At 46.3% G+C, this 20,052-nt stretch overlaps 1 protein-coding gene across 1 annotated transcript in view; it reads right to left on the bottom strand.

Annotated features, from left to right (window-relative positions):
- PLLP (plasmolipin) overlaps nucleotides 1-19,368 on the bottom strand; it is a 30,837-nt gene extending 11,469 nt beyond the window's left edge. The window contains exon 1 of the mRNA XM_061594015.1: nucleotides 19,075-19,368. Within this exon, the coding sequence (XP_061449999.1) occupies nucleotides 19,075-19,218 (144 nt within the window). The 5' untranslated portion in view covers nucleotides 19,219-19,368. The remainder of the gene's footprint in view (nucleotides 1-19,074) is intronic.
- Nucleotides 19,369-20,052: the final 684 nt, after the last annotated feature.

The following is a 20,052-nucleotide window of genomic DNA, read 5'->3' on the forward strand; positions in this document are numbered from 1 at the left end:
CTCTTCAGGTGTTTTCCAAGTGTGCTGCTATGGTTTTGCCTTTCTGGGATTTTATTGTTTCATATGGTGGTGTTAGTTTTTAACTTGATTCTTTGCTTATACACACACTTGAACTTATCTTTTTGTAAATGCTTACAGACTGTTCTGATATTAAGCGGTATATAAATATATTAAATAAATGTATGTATGCTTATTTAGGGTGCCTCCAGACTGTTACTATTTTATAAGAGGGATTCAAGCCATATCACAAATTTAGGTTTGTGCAATTAAACTGGAATAAAGCACTCTGTTGCCCTAGCACAGCAAATCCACTTTAAAAAACAAAGACTTTTTGCGGTTAGGAAAGTGAGGGGAAAATGCATGGAAAAATTTGGGCTAAACAAATGATCCAACTAACAGGAAGATGTAGAAACGCCCTGCAAACAAATCAGGATGAATGTTGTTGTATAACTGTCCTCAAAACAAATCAGAAGAAATGCTCAATAAAGGCCAGACATTGTATAACCTCTGTGTAAGCTTTAGAGAAGCAAATCAGGAGGAGTGCTCAATAAACAGGTCAACTGGAGGAGCTCATCTGTACGTCAAAAATGCATGAATGGTGGATTCAGCCAACCTATTACTAGCCCAATTTAATCCCATGGGATCTTTCATCTAGCTACAGAGGGATCTGTCAGTTTTAGTTCTCTGAGTTTATCATTTTTTTCAATCTTAAATTTCATTTTTTTTCAAATTTCTGCAGCAACTTGCGATTTTTTTAAAAAAAATCCTCATGAAAATTCATCAGCATTTTAGTTCTAATTTTTCCTAAAAAACACTTTTGCATGCATTTTAACTGAGGCACACATTTTTGCAAGGAACTTCCCCAAATGCAATTATTTTTGTATGTTATTTTCATGAATATATTAATTTTTATGCACACGTATATAATCCTAATTATATGCATTTTTGCAAACAATGGTTGAAGAACTGCACTGCAAAATTCAGATAAATCTGAATTTCCTAAGATGGCTGTGTTTCCATACTTCTATTTCTTAACAGAAAGTGCACATTTAATAGATTTCCCTTTAAATGCAAAGTGAATCTAATTCCTCCCCCACCCTACTCCCGGCTAAACCAAACTCCCACCTTTTCTGCAAAACCTTTGGCTTGGCTCCCTTGTCTTCATCACAGCCAAAACAAGGCTGCAACCCTACGCACGCTTATCTGACAAGAAGCCCCACTCAGATTGTAAATGCCTTGGGGCAGGGTTCTATCTTTCTTGTTATGCGACTCTGTCTGTGTCTTAACACTGTATAAACCCCATTTTTATTATGTTGCCTTGCTATGCAGGGACAGGCTCTACATACTCCACTGCAGCCATGTCACATCCAGACTCAGGTTTTCACATCTCCCCTGCCAGAGATCATGTGCTAGCGACCATTCACTTTCCTGGGATCTGATGGTGTGCACTAAATAACTTCTGAAATACTAGAACTGCAAATATACACTCTGCTGCATCAGAGAAGGCTTGTTTCCTCACACAGAAGTAATAGATGTGGACACTTGTTATATGCACATCCCATTCCTCAAAGGTTCAGAATTTTAGGGCACATCAGCAAAACTGTGAGGTTTCCAAACGAGTGTGGAGCAGTAGCCAGATGGCCCGTTTCTTTTTAACCCAGAAAAGCAACTTTAGGAGGGGGCATTTTCCAGGTTTGTTTGTTAGGAGTAATGCCATTGGAATAGGCACAACTGGGAGGTAACCTCTAACACCACCACAGTACCACACTCCAAGGGATAACAGGCACTGATGCAATTTGGCACATTTATCTGGAGCGCACAGTTCGGTGGTTTCTCTGGGTTCATTGCTAGTAGCGACATGCAGGTGCTTCACATGCAAGCCACTTGACGAGCTCTTCATTCTCTCTCAAGTAATCTCTGCAATGTGCTTCAGGGGCCTGCAAAGCACCGGGTGGTGTCTGCGTCCATGGTTACCCACGCGCCATGCTGGCTTATTCCCAGCCACTTGAAGCAACATGACACCCCCCTCGAGGCTTGGAGTCCATTGTCTTTCCTGGCTCTGGGGCCTAGGGTTGCAGAGCACCTGCCTTGCCTAACTCAGCCTGGCTGCTGGAAAGGAAGTCAGCACGCCAGCCATCTATATATGCAGGGTTTCTGCCCATAAAGCGCTCGGAACCACTTCGCAACAGAAGAAATGCAAAGCAATAAAGAAGCAAAAATGCATGTGAAAAACATTACCTAAACAAAACCAAAAAGCAACCATTCAAAACAGGTGGAGGGACTTCAGGTTTGCACAATCCACTTGGTTTTTTCCCCCTAGAACCTTGAGTTCACCAGATAGAGCCAAGTGCAAAACAGTGGCTTAAAGAAAGGAAGAATTAAGAAAGATTCTCCTTTAGAATTGAAGAAGGCACCTCAAAGCACATCTCTCAGCCTAGACATTTGCTTTCAAGTCTTTTCACACAAAAATTCACTTGTGGCTTCTCCCTCAGGCTTCCTTCATTTCAGCAACCTTATTAGCAATCGTTAAACAAAACCAGGGATTCAGAAATCCTCGGTGATCTACTGCAAATTGCCCAGAGATCTTCTCTGTTCTGCCCACTCCAATCTAAAATAGCACCAACACAAAAACAGAAAAAGAATAAAATTTAAACGTGAAAAGTATGTGTGCTGGGGGGTGGGGGGGAGGTTGCCATCATGACTATTATTGTTTCTTTTCCCATTGCAGGTGGTGTGGTACAGCAGTTGTGTATGTTCTGCCAGTGAGCGGCAACCCCCGCTTGGTCTTCCTTCTTGGGTTACCTTGAGGTGCCAGAAGAAAAGAAGAATGTCTCCAAATAATATGAGTTTACTATCCCTATTATTGTTATTATATCAAATTATAAAATTCTTGTTAATAGAAATGGTGATGAAATAACTGCAGGTGGCGAGCAGCTTCTAGGACGGAGGGATCTCTTCCTGGGCAAGAAAGAGAAGGGAATGCCTCTGCTAAAACGGTACTTCCCACATCACATAACAGCATCTAAAAAAGAAAGGAGATACACTCAAGCTTGACCCTCAGAATGGCTGAAGTCACATGGTGCAGGAAAGAGGTAGAGTCAGATTTGAGGAGGCCCCAGGCAAAGTGACCTTGGGGAGGGTGGGGAGGGAGGCCTCTTGCATCAATGGGCTCCCTTGGGATTACACAATAGTGGGTGCAGCACTCCAAGGGTGGCTGGGAGCGGCAACTTTAATTTCCCATAACGCCCCAGAACGGTTGATGTAGTGTCACTCGGGGCATTGTGGGAAATCAAAACAGACTCTAGCAAGCCCAGTTGCCTGGTCCAGAGGGCCCTTGGGGAGGTGGTGGGCCTTGGGAGGAGGTGGTGGGAGGAGGTGGGCCTTGCTGGGGCAGTGGAGCATCGTCAGCTATTCTGGGATGCCAGGTGTTGACGCCAGACCTGCCTCTTGCCTATTGAGGCAAGTGGAATCTGTGGCCCCCATTGTGCCTGCCCCTCCCAGCTCCCCCTCTGTAGCTCCAAGGATAACTGACTGTGCCTCGAGGGGCCTCTGAGAGGGAGGAGGAAGAGGAGGAGGCTGTGAATGACGTGGTGAAAGCAGCTGGCCAGGCTCTTGATTTACCACCAGTGACTCTACAAAAGCCTTTCATCACTCGCAGCCATGAGAGAGATGCTGTGCAGCCAAAAAGACATTGTTTGCCTCCCGCACAAATGGCCCAGCTCTCTCCTATTGCTTCACTCCGGACAATGGCTTCTTTTATTGTTCTCCTTTTCCCTGCCCCCACAATAGCTTTTTTAAAAGAAATAATAATGTCGGTACAGGAGGCCAAAAGCACAACTCAAAAGTTGCTCCTGACATGACTAGAGGGGACCCAATCCGCAAGATGGTTGCAGATTTGGGACATCATTAATGGCAAATGTTTGGAGGGTGGCATTTCTGATTTCAAGAAGTGTGGTGGGGTAGGGAGAGGTGACATTTCTACAAAGGGCTCATCCAGACCACATTAAACATCCACATTTTCCTTATTGGAACTGTCCGCAGTAGTCCAACCCTGACTACTTTGCACTTTCTTTGTACTCAGATCAAACGTTTTCCTCATCCGTAGGCATCCTTTTTTGTTTATAAGCTCCCCCTCCCTCCTTCTCATCTTGTTGTGTTGCTGATTGGCTCAGATCAGAAGGGAGATGGGTGAGGGAGCCAATGGGAACCCAACAGAAGCAGGAGGCATGGAAGGAGGTGAAAATGTGAGACGATGCAACTGACCTCTCCTCAGCAACTCTTTGTAATTGCTGTTTCGGTCCTTTTTGCAGTATGGCTGGTATGAGAAACTGCAGATTAAGGGAGAGGAAAGTGGGAAGGCCATGATTAGAGGCCAAGACACATGGAAGAGGGAGAATTAATGGAAACAGAAGGGGCTCACTTTGCAGATTAAATGGAGGTATGGATGACCCCTAAGTTCTGAAAGCCAATTCACAGAAATACCAAGTAGAATCAAATATGAATTGAAACATGGGGGGAGGGGGGGGAACAGGGATAGTCACTGATAGGGGAAGGCAGAGAGTGGGGTAGTAGTATAAGGACATAAGAATAGCCTGTTGGATCAAGCCAATGACCCATCTAGTCCAGCATTCTGTTCTCACCGTGGCCAAACCGATCCCTGTGGGAAGCCTACAAGCAGGACCAAAGTGCAATAGCACTCTCCCCTCCTGCGGTTTCCAGCAACTGGCATTCAGAGGCATGGTGCCTCAAGGGAGAGCATAGCCATCATGGCTAGTAGCCGTTGATAGCCTTATCTTCCATGTATGAGTCTAATCCTCTTTTAAAGACATCCATGTTAGTGGCCATCACTGCCTCCTGTGGGAGCGGATTCCATAGTTTAACTATAAGCTGCATCAAGAAGTAACTTTTTTGTCTGCCCTGAATCTTCCAACATTCAGCGTCATTGGATAGCCACAAGAGAGGGAGAAAAACTTTTCTCTATCCACTTTCTCCATGCCATGCATAATTTTATACACTTAATTTTATGTCACCTCTAACTCGCCTTTCCTCTAAACTGAGAAAGCCCCCAATGCCCTCCAATGCTGCAACCTTTCCTCATAGGGGAGTCGCTCCATCCCCTTGATCATTTTGGTTGCCTTTTTCTGAACCTTTTCCAACTCTGCACCATCTTTTTCAAGGTGAGGTGACCAGAACTCTACGCTATATGCTAAATGTGGCCGCACCATAGATTTGCGTAATGGCATTATGATAGCGGCAGTTTTATTTTCAATACCTTTCCATGATCCCAATCATGGAATTTGCCTTTTTCACAGTTGTCCCAAACTGGGCTGACATCTTCATTGAGCTATCCACTATGGCCCCTAGATCTCATTCCTAGTCAATTCAGACCCCATCAGCATATACGTGAAATTAAGGTTTTTTTCTCCAATATGCATAACTTGGTTACACTTGTTTACACTGCCATTTTACAGCCCATTCACTCCGTTTGGAGAAGTCCTTTTGGAGCTCTTTGCAATCCCTTTTTGGTTTAATGACCCTAAACAATTTAGTATCATCAGCAAATTTGGCCTCCTCACGGCTCATCCCCAACTCCAGATCTTTTACAAACAGGTTAAAAAGCACAAGTCCCAATACCGAACTTTGGGGGAACTCCACTTCCTACAGCCCTCTTCTTGGGAGAACTGTCCATTTATTCCTACTCTCTGCTTCCTGTTTCCTAGCCAAGTCCTGATCCACACAAAGATCTCTTTTCTTACTCCATGACTGTTAAATTTAGGATTTTTGGGGTAAAAGTCTTTGACAAAAACTTTTGGAAAGTCCAAGTACGTTAGGACAACTGGATCAGCTCTATCTCAATGGGTCTAAGGCAGATGTGTTAAGCCACAGCACAATGAAAGAGCACTTGCTTTGCACGCAAGAGGTCCCAGGTCCAATCCCTGGCATCTCCAAGTGGGACCAGGAATGTCCCCTCTCTGAAACCCTGGAGAGCTCCTGCCAATCCGTGTAGACAGTGCAGATAAATCCATGGCCTGACTCAGCATATGAGATGGCTACCTATATTCCTACAACTTTCCCCACAGCCCATCTCGCTTCCAGTTGTCAGAGCTGAGCTGGGGGGAAACCTTAAAGCAGCGGAGTGCAAAGACGTTAAGCTGGGAGGGGAAACAGGTATGGGGAGAGCACGTAAGGTGGGAGGGAAGGCTGTAGCTCAGTGGTAGAGCATCTGCCTTGCATGCAGAAGGTCCCAGGTTCAATCCCCAACATCTCCAGGGAGGGCTGGGAGAGACTCCTGCCTTGAAATCCTGGCAAATGTCCCCTTGGAGAGCTGCTGCCTGTCAGTGTAGACAACACTGGACTAAAAGGACCAATGGTCTGACTTGGCATACGGCAGCTTCCCATGTTCCAATCCCATCCCCCACACGCTCCTTTTAATATTAACTGTTAGCCACCCCACCTTCATTTTATTGAAGGACCGGCAAGTATGTGTTTAGCAAACATTGGCACACCCAGCTTGGTCAGACAGGCTACTCTTTTCTATGAGCTTCTTTGCAGTGCTGTTTGAAAGCATTATAAAACCCTACACAATCTCTTTGACCAAAAGAGGCAGCAGAACAGAAAACAGGGACACGTGTGTGGCTGCGACGAGTGCTGGAGGATCCCATCACAACCCCTTCATGTGCCCACACAGCCAACTAGAATCCTAGCAAGTCCCACAAACAACAGACAGCAGAAACTGGGTAATGCCGATATCGGATTAACTGACCCTTCCAAAAGGTTTTTTTTTAAAAGAATAGTCTAAATTGATTTAATTGACTAAAACAGGGGCTCCCAAACTATGGTCTGTGAACTTCATTCAGGTGATCCGTGGCTTGTCCGCGTTAAATATTCATGCCTTTTAAAGTGCATCTTTGTTTCCTATACTGTGCTTTATTGTATTACGATGTGAAGTCTGTCGCATACAAATGTGCCAAACAATAAATCGTAAGAAATGAAAGAACCAAAGAATAGCAATTAAAAAACATACAGCATCTAGCACAGCACTAACTGCTACAACAGGCAGAAAAATGTTTACTTGGTCCCCCATACCATCAGCAATTTTCAAGCCATACGTGGGGGCGGAAAGTTTGGGAGCCACTGAACTAAAAGTTGTCGCCTCCCCCACCTCCCAGCAGGTACCTGCCAATCACCCCTTTGGCTCTTGTCCATCTAACTTCAAAAGCTTGCATACATGCCATACATATAAAGCACATGTAAAGGACATGGCTTTCCCTCAAGAATCCTGGGAACTGTAGTTTACCCCTCACAGAGCTACAAATTCCCAGCACCCTCAACAAACTGCAATTCCCATGATTCTTTGGAGGAAGTAATATGCTTTCAATGTATGGTTGGTCTGCAGCCTCCTTCGCCTACTCAGTTTTTTCAGCATCTTTCGTAACAGCAGCAGTTGCAACAACTCAAAACGGAAGGAAAATTCAAGCAGAGGAAAGATGTGTTCCCCCCCTTCACTATCCTTATGTTACCCATTGGGGTCCATGATGCGCCCCCTCACTCCCCATTCCCCCGTCCCCATTTCTTCTTCTGAGATAACTTGGGTGACCTTGCCTATGACACCAAAACTCTGTGCCTTCTCTGTTCTGCTTTCATTTATGCCTCTCCAAATAGTTCTCGTTGCTGGCATAGTCCAAATGCTTGGAAATCCCACATTTTTATCCCTCCTCCGTCTCAGGCTGAAGTTCTAAAAGCTAAGCCACGGGTTCTGTCTCGACTTGGTTAGCGGTTTGCCAAGAAAGGCCCAGGATGAGCTCAACAAGGACTGTGGCTGAGAGGCCAACAGCACAATCCCCGGCGTGCATACTCAGAGGAGCAAGGATGGAAAGATCTGTCCATTTCAGTTCACTCAGTTTCTCATTTTTTCAGTCTTAAATTCAATTCTCCACATTTTTGCAGCAATTTACAATTACCATGTTTTTTTAAAAAATCCTCATGAAAATGCTTCAACATTTTAGTGCATATTTCTCCTAACACACACATTTTTGTATGTAGTTTTAGCTAATGTAACGTACACATTTTTGCAAGCAATTTCTCCTAATATAATGCACTTTTGTATGTTATTTTTACTCATATATTCATCTTTATGCACACTTTCCCCTAATATTTGCACTTTTGTAAACATTGTTTGGCTGGTGAACTGCATTGCAAAATTCAGAGAAGTGCAAATTTTGAAGGACGGCTGTGTCTTGGTTCTCATACTGTTTCGAAAAATGCAAGTGTGATAGATTCAGCTTTAAATGCAAACTGAATTGAATTTCTCTTCTGCTGAGCTTAATGGGGCTTCCTCTCTTGTAAATGTGTTCCTGACTGCATTCTAAGCGTGCCGGAAGAGGTAGTGAGTAGGTCCGCAGCTGGGGGGGGGGGAGGGAGGCCTTGGCGACTCTGGATCTAGTCAATGTAAGTCCTACTCAGAGTAGACTAAGCCTCCTGCAGCCTGGAACTGGGTATATGGCGTGCATGGCTATGGATGGAAATATCTTGTCAATTTCAATTCTCTCCATTCCTCATCTTTCCAATCTTAAATTCAGTTCTCCACATTTCTGCAATAATCTGCAACTTTTTTTAAAAAAAATCCTGATGAAAATTCTCCAGCATTTTAGTGTGAATTTTTAGTGAAAATAAACACATTTTTGTAGGTAGTTTTGACTAATGTACATATTTTTGCAAGCCATTTCTTGTCATATAATGCATTTTGGCATGTTATTTTCACTCATCTATTCATTTTTATGCACTCTTTTCTCTAACATACGCATTTCTGTAAATGTTGGTTGGTTGATGAACTGCATCGCAAAATTGGGATACACATTTCTAAGGGAGGCTGTGTTCGGTTCTCAGATTGTGTAGGAAAGTGTGAACTTGAAAGATGCAGCTTGAAATGTGAGCTCAGTCAAAATTCTCCCCCATCTCTACCTGTGGCTGAATGGGACACAGCTGTGAGCAGCCGGAGGCAAGGCACCCGCCACCCAGACCTTGGTGCCTTGGTCCATAAGCTCAAGAGTGAGAAAGGCTCAGGTGAGGTGAGGCCAGCAGGTTCAGGGGAGCCCCTTTGTTGTAAGAGATTTGTTTGGGGGGGTGACCTGCTGTGAGTTTGTTTGGGCCCTGCGTGAGAGCCGGAGGGGGGGGGAGTCCTGGCTGAGAGGTCTTGAGTGGGGAGATGTGTTCCCAAAGAGAAGGGGTTACCATCAGCACTCAATTACGCTGCTACCATCAGCATATATTGATTAGCATTGTACTGATTTGTCTTGATATTGATGTTTCGTATTGCATAATTTTTGTAATATTTGTATTTTTTAATTTGCTGTACATCACTTAAGAGATGTTCTGCATATTGAGCAGGACAGAAATGGTCTAAAATAAACACATCCAATGATATTAATGGGCACACAGACTAACTTAGGTTCATTCATTTCAGGGTTTCTACTCTTCTGTGTCGTTTGGCTCCAACACTCCAGCCCACTTAAGGATATTCCAGGCCTTTAAAAAACGGAAAGGCGGACGTTGCTTGTCACAGGGCTATTCTCACACAAAGGATCACTGCCCGAGATGCACGCCCGCGCACACCGCTGGGCATTGCAGACGTCTCTCGCACAGGAAACTGCTGCATCCTGAGCCAGCCAACTGGCTCCTCTCGCTCAGTGCCTTTGACCACTGGCAGGACTCTCCAAGGCTCCAGGCAAGAGTCTTTCCCGGCCCTCTCTGAAGATGCTGGGAATCGAGCCGGGGCCTCTTCCATGGAAGGCAGGTGCCCTGCCACTGAGCTCTTCCGCCCAATCCCTTCTCATCCTGCCGCCAGGGCCAGCCCTACCATTAGGCAGAGTGAAGCAACTGCGTCAGGGCCCCTGGCTCTTCCTCCTGCGGCCCCCGAACATTCTCCGTTGTAGCCACTTTGTCGCCTGTCTCGGGCCCCTGATCCGGCCCACTGCCTACAGTGTGGTCAAGGATGCTATTCCTGAAGTAAGATTCAGTTGTTGGCTTCTGTATGCAGAATGGAGAGTGGTGTCCCGTTCGGAGCCGAAGAACGCAGGCACACATGGTCCAGTAAGGGTTTCCCTTTTTATTACATCCATCTTAAAAGCCTTTCGACTCATTCAACTAACTATACTTTCTAGGAACTGTTTCCCCGACTGGAGCTGACTAAGCTTCCGTCCGGTCACAGACGTTGACTCAGCACCCCCTCCTTGTCACCACCCACTTAAGTAGGTTTCACTTTCGCACGCAAACATTTGCTCCTTCGAACCGCCGGCAGTTGCTCTCCACGCCTCTGGATTCTGCGAGTGGGGGGAGAGGGGCTGGAACTTTTCCCCCTCTGACTGAGGGGGGCTGGTAGTCTGGGCGGGCGTGGGAATCTGCTGGGAATCTACCAGTTGATAAAACCGACATGGTAGTAGGTGTCTACTACAGACCCCCAGGCCAAGAAGAGGTGGTAGACAAGGCCTTTCTCAAACAAATCTCTGAAATCTCAAGGAGGCAAGAAGTAGTAGTGATGGGGGACTTCAACTACCCGGATATCTGCTGGGAGACAAACTCTGCGAAGCACAAAGCCTCCAACAAATTCCTGATGGGCCTTGCTGATAATTTCCTCTTTCAAAAAGTAGAAGAAGGAACAAGGGGATCGGCAATCCTGGACCTGATCTTAACTAACACGGATGAATTGGTCACGGGAATTAAAGCGGTCAGTACCTTGGGGGAAAGTGACCACGTAATGCTGGAATTCAGGATTCTGGGGAAAGCCAAAGAATATAGTCAAACATGGACCTTGGATTTTAGGAAAGCCGATTTTAGCAAGCTCAGGGAAATGATGGGTAGGATCCTGTGGCTAGATAGACTAAAGAAAAAAGGAGCCCAAGAAGTGTGGGAGTTCATGAAGAACGTATTACAAAAAGCGCAATTGCAAACAATTCCAAAGAGGAAGAAAAATGGAAGACATCGGAAAAAGCCAATGTGGCTACACGGAAGACTGGTGGAGGAGGTAAAAGTAAAAAAGAGCATGTATAAAGAATGGAAGGAAGGATGCATCACCAAGAAAGAGTACCGACGAGTGGCTCGGGCTTGCAGGAATAGCGTAAAGCTAAAACCCAGAATGAGCTGAGGCTGGCGAGGGAAGCGAGGAACAACAAAAAGGGGTTTTTCAGATATGTTCGAAGCAAGAAAAAGACCAAGGAAACGGTGGGACTGCTGCTCAATGAAGATGGCAAAATGTTGACAGATAACAAGGAAAAGGCAGAACTGCTCAACACCTATTTTGCCTCCGTTTTCTCCCAAAAAGAGAACAGTGTGCAACCTTGCATCGGTAGCAATCTCAGTAAGGGGTCGGGACTGCAGTTCGAGATTGATAAGGAGATAGTCAGGAAATACCTAGTTAACCTAAATGAGTTCAAATCTCCAGGGCCTGATGAACTGCATCCCAGAGTATTGAAGGAACTTGTGGATGTACTCTTGGAACCTCTTGCCATCATCTTTGAGAAATCCTGGAGAACGGGAGAGGTGCCGGAGGACTGGAGATGGGCAAACGTCATCCCACTCTTTAAAAACGGTAAAAAAGAAGATCCGGGGAATTACAGGCCGGTCAGTCTGACTTCAATACCGGGAAAGATATTAGAACGGATAATAAAAGAGTCCATTGGCAACTATCTAGATGACTACATGGAAATACTGTCAGGTGGATTCACAACTGGTTGGAAAACCGTACTCAAAGAGTGGTCGTCGGTGGCTCTGCTTTGGACTGGAAGGAGGTTTCGAGTGGAGTGCCACAGGGTTCTGTCCTGGGGCCGATACTCTTCAACATTTTTATCAATGACTTAGATGATGGGGTAGAGGGAAGCCTTATGAAGTTTGCGGATGATACGAAACTGGGAGGGATAGCTAACACAATGGAAGACAGGAATAAAATCCAAAGGGACCTGGATAGACTAGAAAATTGGGCTGAAATTAATAAAATGACATTCAATAAAGACAAATGCAAGATTCTGCATTTAGGCCCAAAAACAAAATGCACGGGTACAGGATGGGAAATACCCGGCTTAGCAGTAGTGCGTGTGAGAAGGACCTTGGAATTGTAGCGGATTGCAAGTTGAACATGACCCAGCAGTGTGATGCTGCGGCAAAAAAGGCAAACGCGGTTTTGGGCTGCATAAACAGAGCTATAGTTTCCAGGTCGAGGGAAATAATAGTCCCACTATATTCTGTATTGGTCAGGCCTCATCTGGAATACTGCGTTCAGTTCTGGGCGCCTCATTTTAAGAAAGATATAGACAAGTTAGAGCGGGTCCAGAAGAGGGCAACGAGGATGATAGCTGGTATGGAGAACAAGTCTTATGAGGAAAGGTTGAAGGAACTTGGCATGTTCAGTCTGGTGAAGAGAAGGCTGAGGGGTGACATGATTGCACTCTTTAAGTACCTGAAGGGCTGTCACATAGAGGAGGGTACAGATTTGTTCTCTGCTGCCCCAGAGGGTAGGACTAGGTCTAATGGTTTTAAGTTGCAGGAGCGTAGATTCAGATTGGACATTAGAAGGAACTTCTTGACAGTAAGGGCAGTTCGGCAATGGAACCGACTGCCTAGGGAGGTGGTGGGATCCCCTTCGCTGGATGTCTTCAAGCAGAGGCTGGACAGCTATCTGCGGGAGATGCTCTAGCTGTGGATTTCCTGCTGTGAGCAGGGGGTTGGACTCGATGGCCTACAAGGCCCCTTCCAACTCTATGATTCTATGATCAGGTGGTTCTTGTGCCAGTGGGGAAGGGGGCGTGCTCTCAGCAGCGACCTCTGACAGCTCTCTCTGCGCTTCCACAGGGAGAGTGGGAAGTTGGGGACGCTGCAAGCCCTCCTCCCTCAAACCCTCAGTCAAGTCCTCAAAGTCAGAGCCCTCCTCCCTGTCCTGGGACACAACAAGTGGGCACCATCTTGTCCCTCACCTCAGCCAGTAACCTGTCTTGGGCCAGTCCTGCCGGCTGCAGCACATTGGATTTGCATTTCCCTGCACCAGGTTGCCTTCCGCTGACCTCTGAAGCAATATGTGACAAGTTTTTTTTACATCAGGTAATCTAATGACACCCAGCGTGAAAAGGCAGTTGTGCGTTTGTAATCTTACATATTCCTAAACCGAATCTGAATCATGGCAAGACGGAGGCTCGGTGGGCGAGTGGTTCCCAGGTCTGGGAAGTCAGTAAGTTGCCTGCCCCAGATGGAGTCGCACTTTCCCTTAAGGAGCAGGTGCATAGTTTGGGGGTGCTCCTGGACCCAGCTGTGTCATTGGAGGTGCAGGTGTCCTCAGTGGCTAGGAGCATTTTACCATCTTTGGGTGGTATGACAGCTACAGCTGTTCCTGGATCGGGATATCTTGACCATAGTTGTCCATGCACTGGTAACCTCAGTGCTGGATTACTGCAATGCACTGTGTGTGGGGCTATCCTTGAGGTGGTCCACAGATGGTGTAGGACACAGTAACTACATTGCTTATGGGGGCGAACTACCACCAGCATATAACACCTTGCTTGCTGGATTTGCACTGGCTGCCAATCTGCTAATGGGCCAAGTTCAAGATTTAAGCTCAAGATTTAAGAGATCACCAAATCCTTATACCATATGCCTAGTAGGTCACTGCAGTCTTCAGCAGAGCTTCTGCTACAAGTTTCAAAGATTACACAGTAAGTGGGAGCAGGGCTTTCAGTGTGGTGGCCCCTGTTCTATGGAACAGCATTCTTGTGAGCAGGGCCGGCTGCAGGAATGCCGGGGCCCTTGGGCATCAGCTTGCCCTGGGCCCCAGCATGTGTGTGTGTGTGCACGCGTGCACACACATGCACCCCCCCACCTACCTGTCTGCTGTCTTTTACCATTGCCCTTAACAAAGATGGCGGCAGCGGGTTCCCTAAGGGGATGACGCCTCCGCCGCCATCTTTGTTGATGGCATGCGTGCATGTTACGCACGTGCATCTCTGATATCAACTAAGATAGCGGCAGGGGCTTCAGTACCTTAGGGAAACCACAGCCGCCATCTTTGTTAAGGGCAATGGTAAAAGACAGCAGACGGGGGGGGTGGATCGCGGAAGGGGAGCGGAGGGGCAGCTGAGGGGGCCCCTGTAGCTCCAGGGGCCGTCGGGCCAGTGCCCCACCTGGCCGCCCTTTACAACCGGCCCTGCTTGAGAGACTTCCGGGAAGGATTGCTTAGCTTGTGCCTGCCTCTGAGACGAGCTCTCGTCTCAGAGGAAGTTTTTCAGTTTTAAAACCAGCCAAAAGGGTTTTTTTTACTGGTAAAAACTTTCTCCCAGGCAAGGCAGAAACGAAGAGATTATCCACAAGCTTCGTTGTGTTTGTTGGGGGACTTGAATTCATTAGGAACGAAGGACCTGCCAGCAACGTCGGACGGAGCCAGGGAATTTCAAGCAAGCTCAAACTGATTAAGCAAGACGTGTTTTTTTTCTTTAAAGAAAAACGTATTCTGACAGGCAAGCATTCTTCTATCTACTCTTATCATTTTGTTATCGTTACAGTAAAAGAGATTTGTTAAAGGATCAGCAACAAAGAATCCCTGGGTGAGCTATAACTTTCTCTCATATACACGGAATTAAGGAGGAAGAAAATTGAAATAGCCTATCTTTGTTTTTTATTGCAAAAAGCTGGCATGGAATTGAGCATTTTAAAGATATAAACGAATGAGGGGCAACTAATCTAAAGAGGAAATCTGATTTTATGACATTTGAGACTATTTTCTCTGATCTACTTTTTTTTTTTTTTGACGAATCTGCTTACTTTTTATGCCACTAATTTTTTGGATGCTGTGAACAAAATTTGTTTTGCACTTTTGGACACATAAGAGATAAGGCGGTTTGTGCTGTCTAGAGGGTGATGTCAGCAGGCTTGGAGGATTAACTCCTTTGTGACTGGAAAAAGAAATAAACTGTTCTTTGCTTGGGAATAGTTAAGAATGACAATCAAGAAGGTGGCTGAGACCCTGGATGTACAGGAAGGGGTTCTCTATCTAGATATGTTTCAGAAAATAATGAATGAGATTAAGCTGGTGAGACAGGAGCTGAAACAGAGCAGACAAGAGATGAAAAGTGAATTTGGCAAAATGAGACAGGAGCTGAAGGAAATTCAGGATTCTGTGAGAGGGGAGGTGGATGAGACCAAAGATATGGCTGGACAAATAAAAGAAGATGAAAGAAAAATTAAAGAAAAGGTTCAAGCCCTGGAGATTGGAATAGATATATCAAATATGGACTTGGAAAAAGATTTGGATTTTATGGCTGTGATGGATCCTGGAGACAAATATCACTGTTTGGAATTCAGCGCTGTCCTTGAAGGAATTGGTGAAGAGATTAGAGATAAAGATATCAACGGTTCAAAAAAATTCCTGGATTGGAAGGATTTGATGGAACTTGAAATGGAGAAAGTTTACAGAATTAATTCCAGATGTGTGACAATGGAAAAACTCTCGGGAGATGTGATGGTGCATTCTGTGGAAAGGAGGAGCAGAAATGCAGCTTTACAACAACATTTCAGTGGTACATTCGGAATTGATGGCAAGGAAATATTTGTGATGAAAGAAATTCCTATCAGACTTTTATTATATGACTATGACTATGACAGCAAGATTATTATGGGTGCAAGGATGGAGATGGAAGATGGAATTAACACTGAGAATGGCTATTGAAATTACTGGACCTAGCAGACTTGATGAGATGGATTAATTGACATGTTTATTTGGAGAAAAATCGATGGATATATTTCTCAAGGAGTGGAAGCCTCTCTTTGACTTTTTGCAGAAAGAATAAAGTAATGTTAATGAGATTTGATGATTAATTAAGATAACTACTGGAGGAAAGTGATTTTGTAATATATTAAGAGACATGTTTGTTATATATTATAGATCTATAACTGATCTGCGACAAATCGGAAGTCAACATTTTATTTTATTGTATTAGTTATTAATTTGGTTTTTTTTGTTTTGTTTTGTTCTGTTTTGTTTTTTGAAACTTTGAATAAAAATTAATGATTAAAAAAAAAAAAAACCGGCCCTGCTTGTGAGATATGACAGATACCCACTATCTGCACTTTCTGGAAATAATTGAAGACATTTTTTTCCAACAAACCTTTCTAGCTGGATGAACGAGTCTCTGCCATGGGTGTCGATCCTGTATTGAATTTCATCTGCTGCTATTTTCTGCATTATTTTAATTTGCTTTTTAGCCGTTTTTATTGCATTTTGTACATCCCCTTGAGACGTATGCAGAAGGTAATTATCAAATAAATTCCTTTTCTGCCTGCATCCTGTTATGACTTCAGCTAAGTCAATTTGTAATTCATGTGAGGAGGACACAGAAGGCAGCAGCCACACTGCTAAGCAGGTTTGGTCAGTGCCTGAATGGTGAGACGTTCTGGGAACCAAGTGCACAGTTCCATGATGAAATAAAAGCAAGATGTATTTTGGAAAGTTGCTTGTTTGCTATGCATTTGGACACCTCTTAAGGTATCATGAGAGCCAGTTTCACGTAGCGGTTAAGGTGCTGGACTACAACCTGGGAGACCAGGGTTCGAATCCCCACACAGCCCTGAAGCTCACTGGGTGACCTTGGGCCAGTCACTGCCTCTCAACCTCAGAGAGAGGCGATGGTAAGCCACCTCTCAATACCTCTTACCATGAAAACCCTATTCACAGGGTCGCCCATAAGTCAGGACAGACTTGAAAGCAGTCCATTTTTTCCCCAATGCACATTTAAAGCACATGATGTCTCCCAAAGAATCATGGGAACTGTAGTTGGTTAAGGGTGCTGGGAATTTGCAGCTCTGTGAGGGGAAAACCACAGTTCCCAGGATTTATTTTTATTTTTTTTGCAGGATGGGATGCGCTTTAAATGTATAGTGTGCATCTCCCTTAATTATTCATTTGAACTTATATCATGGCCTATTTTGTGGATAAGGATGAGTAATCATGCTGTTATTTATTTTTTTATTTTATTAAAAGATTTCTATACTGCTGTTAATTAAAAAAATCAAAGCTATCAACACAGTAATAAAACAGAACAATATACAATAACAATGGTACAATCAGTCAAATCCTCACACTGACCAAGGACATCAGAAACCTATATTAACATTTAAGGGTCAAGGGAAAATCCTGAGCAAATGGGAAGGTCTTGCCTGCAAGTTAAAACACTCCATGCTCGGTGCTTGCCTGATCTTAATTGGAGAGCTTTCCACATACTAGGTCCGCACCCCCCCGCACTCCCGCTAATGACGCCGCTGCTGCTGCCTTGTTTGAATCAGAAGTGGCCTGACAACTTTCCTCCTTTTGTGGTGCCGTTTGTAGCTTGTGACGCCTGGGGGGGGTTGCCCCCTTTCAAGAGAGGAGGCAAATTCTACACAGCAGCCTCCCCCAACTTGACACCCTCTAGAAGTTTTGGACGGCAACTCTGAACATTTATTTATTTATTTAAATTATATTCTTACATTGTTTTATATTAAAAATAACCTCAAAGTGATGACGTACAAACAAAAATTAAACACAGTATGTTAATCAGATATAAATCTGTTAAAATAACATTATACTCTCCCAAAATTAACAGTGACCAGGGCTGTTGGAATAACATATATCTTCAAGAGTTGTTGAAATCCCCAAAGGATTATTGCCGGTCTGAAATCCACCAGAAGTGAGTTCCGTAACTGCAAAAGGCATTCTGTACATGCTTAGAGACACCTCTTGCTTTACATGACTGCTACTACAAATTGTAGCCCAGAGCATATGGAAGGCACCAGGTGAGAGAAGGCTACTATACATTTTCAGGGGCTGCCTATCATGAAGGAGTCAAGGTGGGAAAGAGTTCTTCCAGTTGTAGAGCCATCCCCATGTCCTGTGGGACAGAACAGCCAGTCGCGGCAAACTTGAACACACATGTATCTTTAAGAAACCTTCTGTTATCTTGTAACAGAATGAAAATGTTTCAATGCAAAGGAAATGTTCCAGTCTATTCCTCAGTTAATGTAAGAGCTGGACTCTAGAGCCACAACCCAAAAGTGTATGCTCACAAGAACAGACAGGGCTGTGCACAGATGTCTCCAAACTCCCATGTGAAATAGGCGGCTGGCACTGGATTGAGGGAGCCCAGAAAACACAGTTAAGTTTAGAAGCCACTTTCCTGGCATTCAAGACATTTGAGGAAGCACTGGCAGACGGCGGAGGAAGGCGCTCTGCTCCAGAGATCAGCACCACCCCTCTGCTCCTTGCCTGAGTTGCTTTGTGAGGTGCCCAGAGAATTTCTGTTAGAAGCAGCTGATTTGTAAGTAAATCAAACCACCCCTCCTGAATCTCCTGGGGGCAAGGAGGTCAGGGCAAGGGGCAGCCAGCCCCTCTCCCCCCCCCCCGCCCCATCGGTAACAGAGGATGCTGCCTTCTACAGAGCCTGGCCCTAGTGTAATGTACTGCCTTACACTGACTGGCAGGAGATGTTCAGGGGTCAGGGCAGGCGTCATTCCCAGCCCCACCCGGGGATGCTAAGGGCTGGACCCTGGCCCTTCGGCCTGCAAAGCAGTGGCTCTGCAGCTGAACTGGGCCCTTCCAGTCACACGCACGCTGCATACAGTCAATTTGGCCATTTTAAACTCTAGGCTTTAACTGGCCTTAGGAAACGCTCTTGCAACTGGAAGGCGCCTGCATGACTCCAGTTCCTTCAAACGGGGGGGAGATAGTTCTGCTGAACGGGGGTGGGGGAGTGGGAGGCCTTCCGGCCCTGTCGGGTGAGGGAGGGCCCGGGCACCTGCCCCAAAGTCCTTCTCCGAGGGCACCAGGGCGCTCCTCCGGCAAACGCGCCTTCGCCCCGAGGAACCTGTCCGAAGGTGCGGAAAGCGCCTCGCCGCTGCAGGCGGAAGAAAGAAGGAGCAGCTGGGCTCGGCGGGGACCAGGGCACTCTGCACACTCTCAAAGGCACCCTCTTCTCCATTTCGCGGGCTCAGAAGCCACATCCCGCGGGGGGGGGGTAAGGTTCCTCGGCCACAAGACGCCTGGGGGTGGAGAGGGAGGGGGGTACTCACGATTTCCACGATCATCAAGACGCCGACGAGAGACCGGAGGAACTCGAGGTCGACGGCGGAGGAGCGCAGCAGCGGGAGGGAGCCGGCCTGGGCCCCGGCGGGGGAGCTGGTGCGGGTGCTGACTTTGGCCGGGAATTCGGGCATCCTGCTGCTGCAGTCGGCGCCCCCCGGAGGGAGAGGGATCTGGCCGGGCGAAAGGGGGCGGCGGCGGCGCGGAGAGCGAGCGGGGCCGCTGCCTGGGAGCGCTCCTCGCGGTGCCTCGAAGGCGCGTCCGCGGAGCAGGAGGAGGAGCAGGGCAGGGCTCGGAGCGCCGACGCCGAGTCCCCGGAGGGCGAACCCGGGCGTCTCCAGGCGGCGGCCTTAACCCTTTCCCGAGATCTGGTTGCCACCTGCCTCAAGCGGGGCCTGCTCCTCTGCTCTTTGGACGGCACTGCCGTCGGGCGCGCGGGAGGCTTTCCTGGGATTCGTTCCGGGATGTTTGTTTGAAATAAACGAATCGCTTCCTCCAGTCCTGCGCACCAGGCGCCTGCCCTTTTAAAAGCAGAAGAGCAGGGCTTAGGGGGAAAGTTGGCAACCCCGTTGCCCACACTTTCCCCGTCCTTTCTTCCGTGGGGCAGGCTGGCCCTGCTCCGAGCAAGAGACCATCATTCCTCAAGGGACCCACGCGCCTCCCCCTTCGCCTGGCCCTACAAAGGGGGGATGCAGCGCTGTGCCTTGCAGATGCTTACCCAGGACGCAGGAAAGCACAAAAGTAATACCTTGGCACAGTCATTAACCAAAATGAAGACAATAGTCAAGAAATCAGAAGAAGGCAAGGATTGGGGAGGGCAACTATGAGAGAACTAGAAAAGGTCCTCAAATGCAAAGATGCATCACTGAACACTAAAGTCAGGATCATTCAGACCATGGTATTCCCAAACTCTATGTGTGGATGTGAAAGTTGGACAGTGAAAAAAAGCGGATAAGAGAAAAATCAAC

This window comes from Rhineura floridana, chromosome 13, assembly GCF_030035675.1.
Source record: "Rhineura floridana isolate rRhiFlo1 chromosome 13, rRhiFlo1.hap2, whole genome shotgun sequence".
NCBI classification, from domain to species: domain Eukaryota; kingdom Metazoa; phylum Chordata; class Lepidosauria; order Squamata; family Rhineuridae; genus Rhineura; species Rhineura floridana.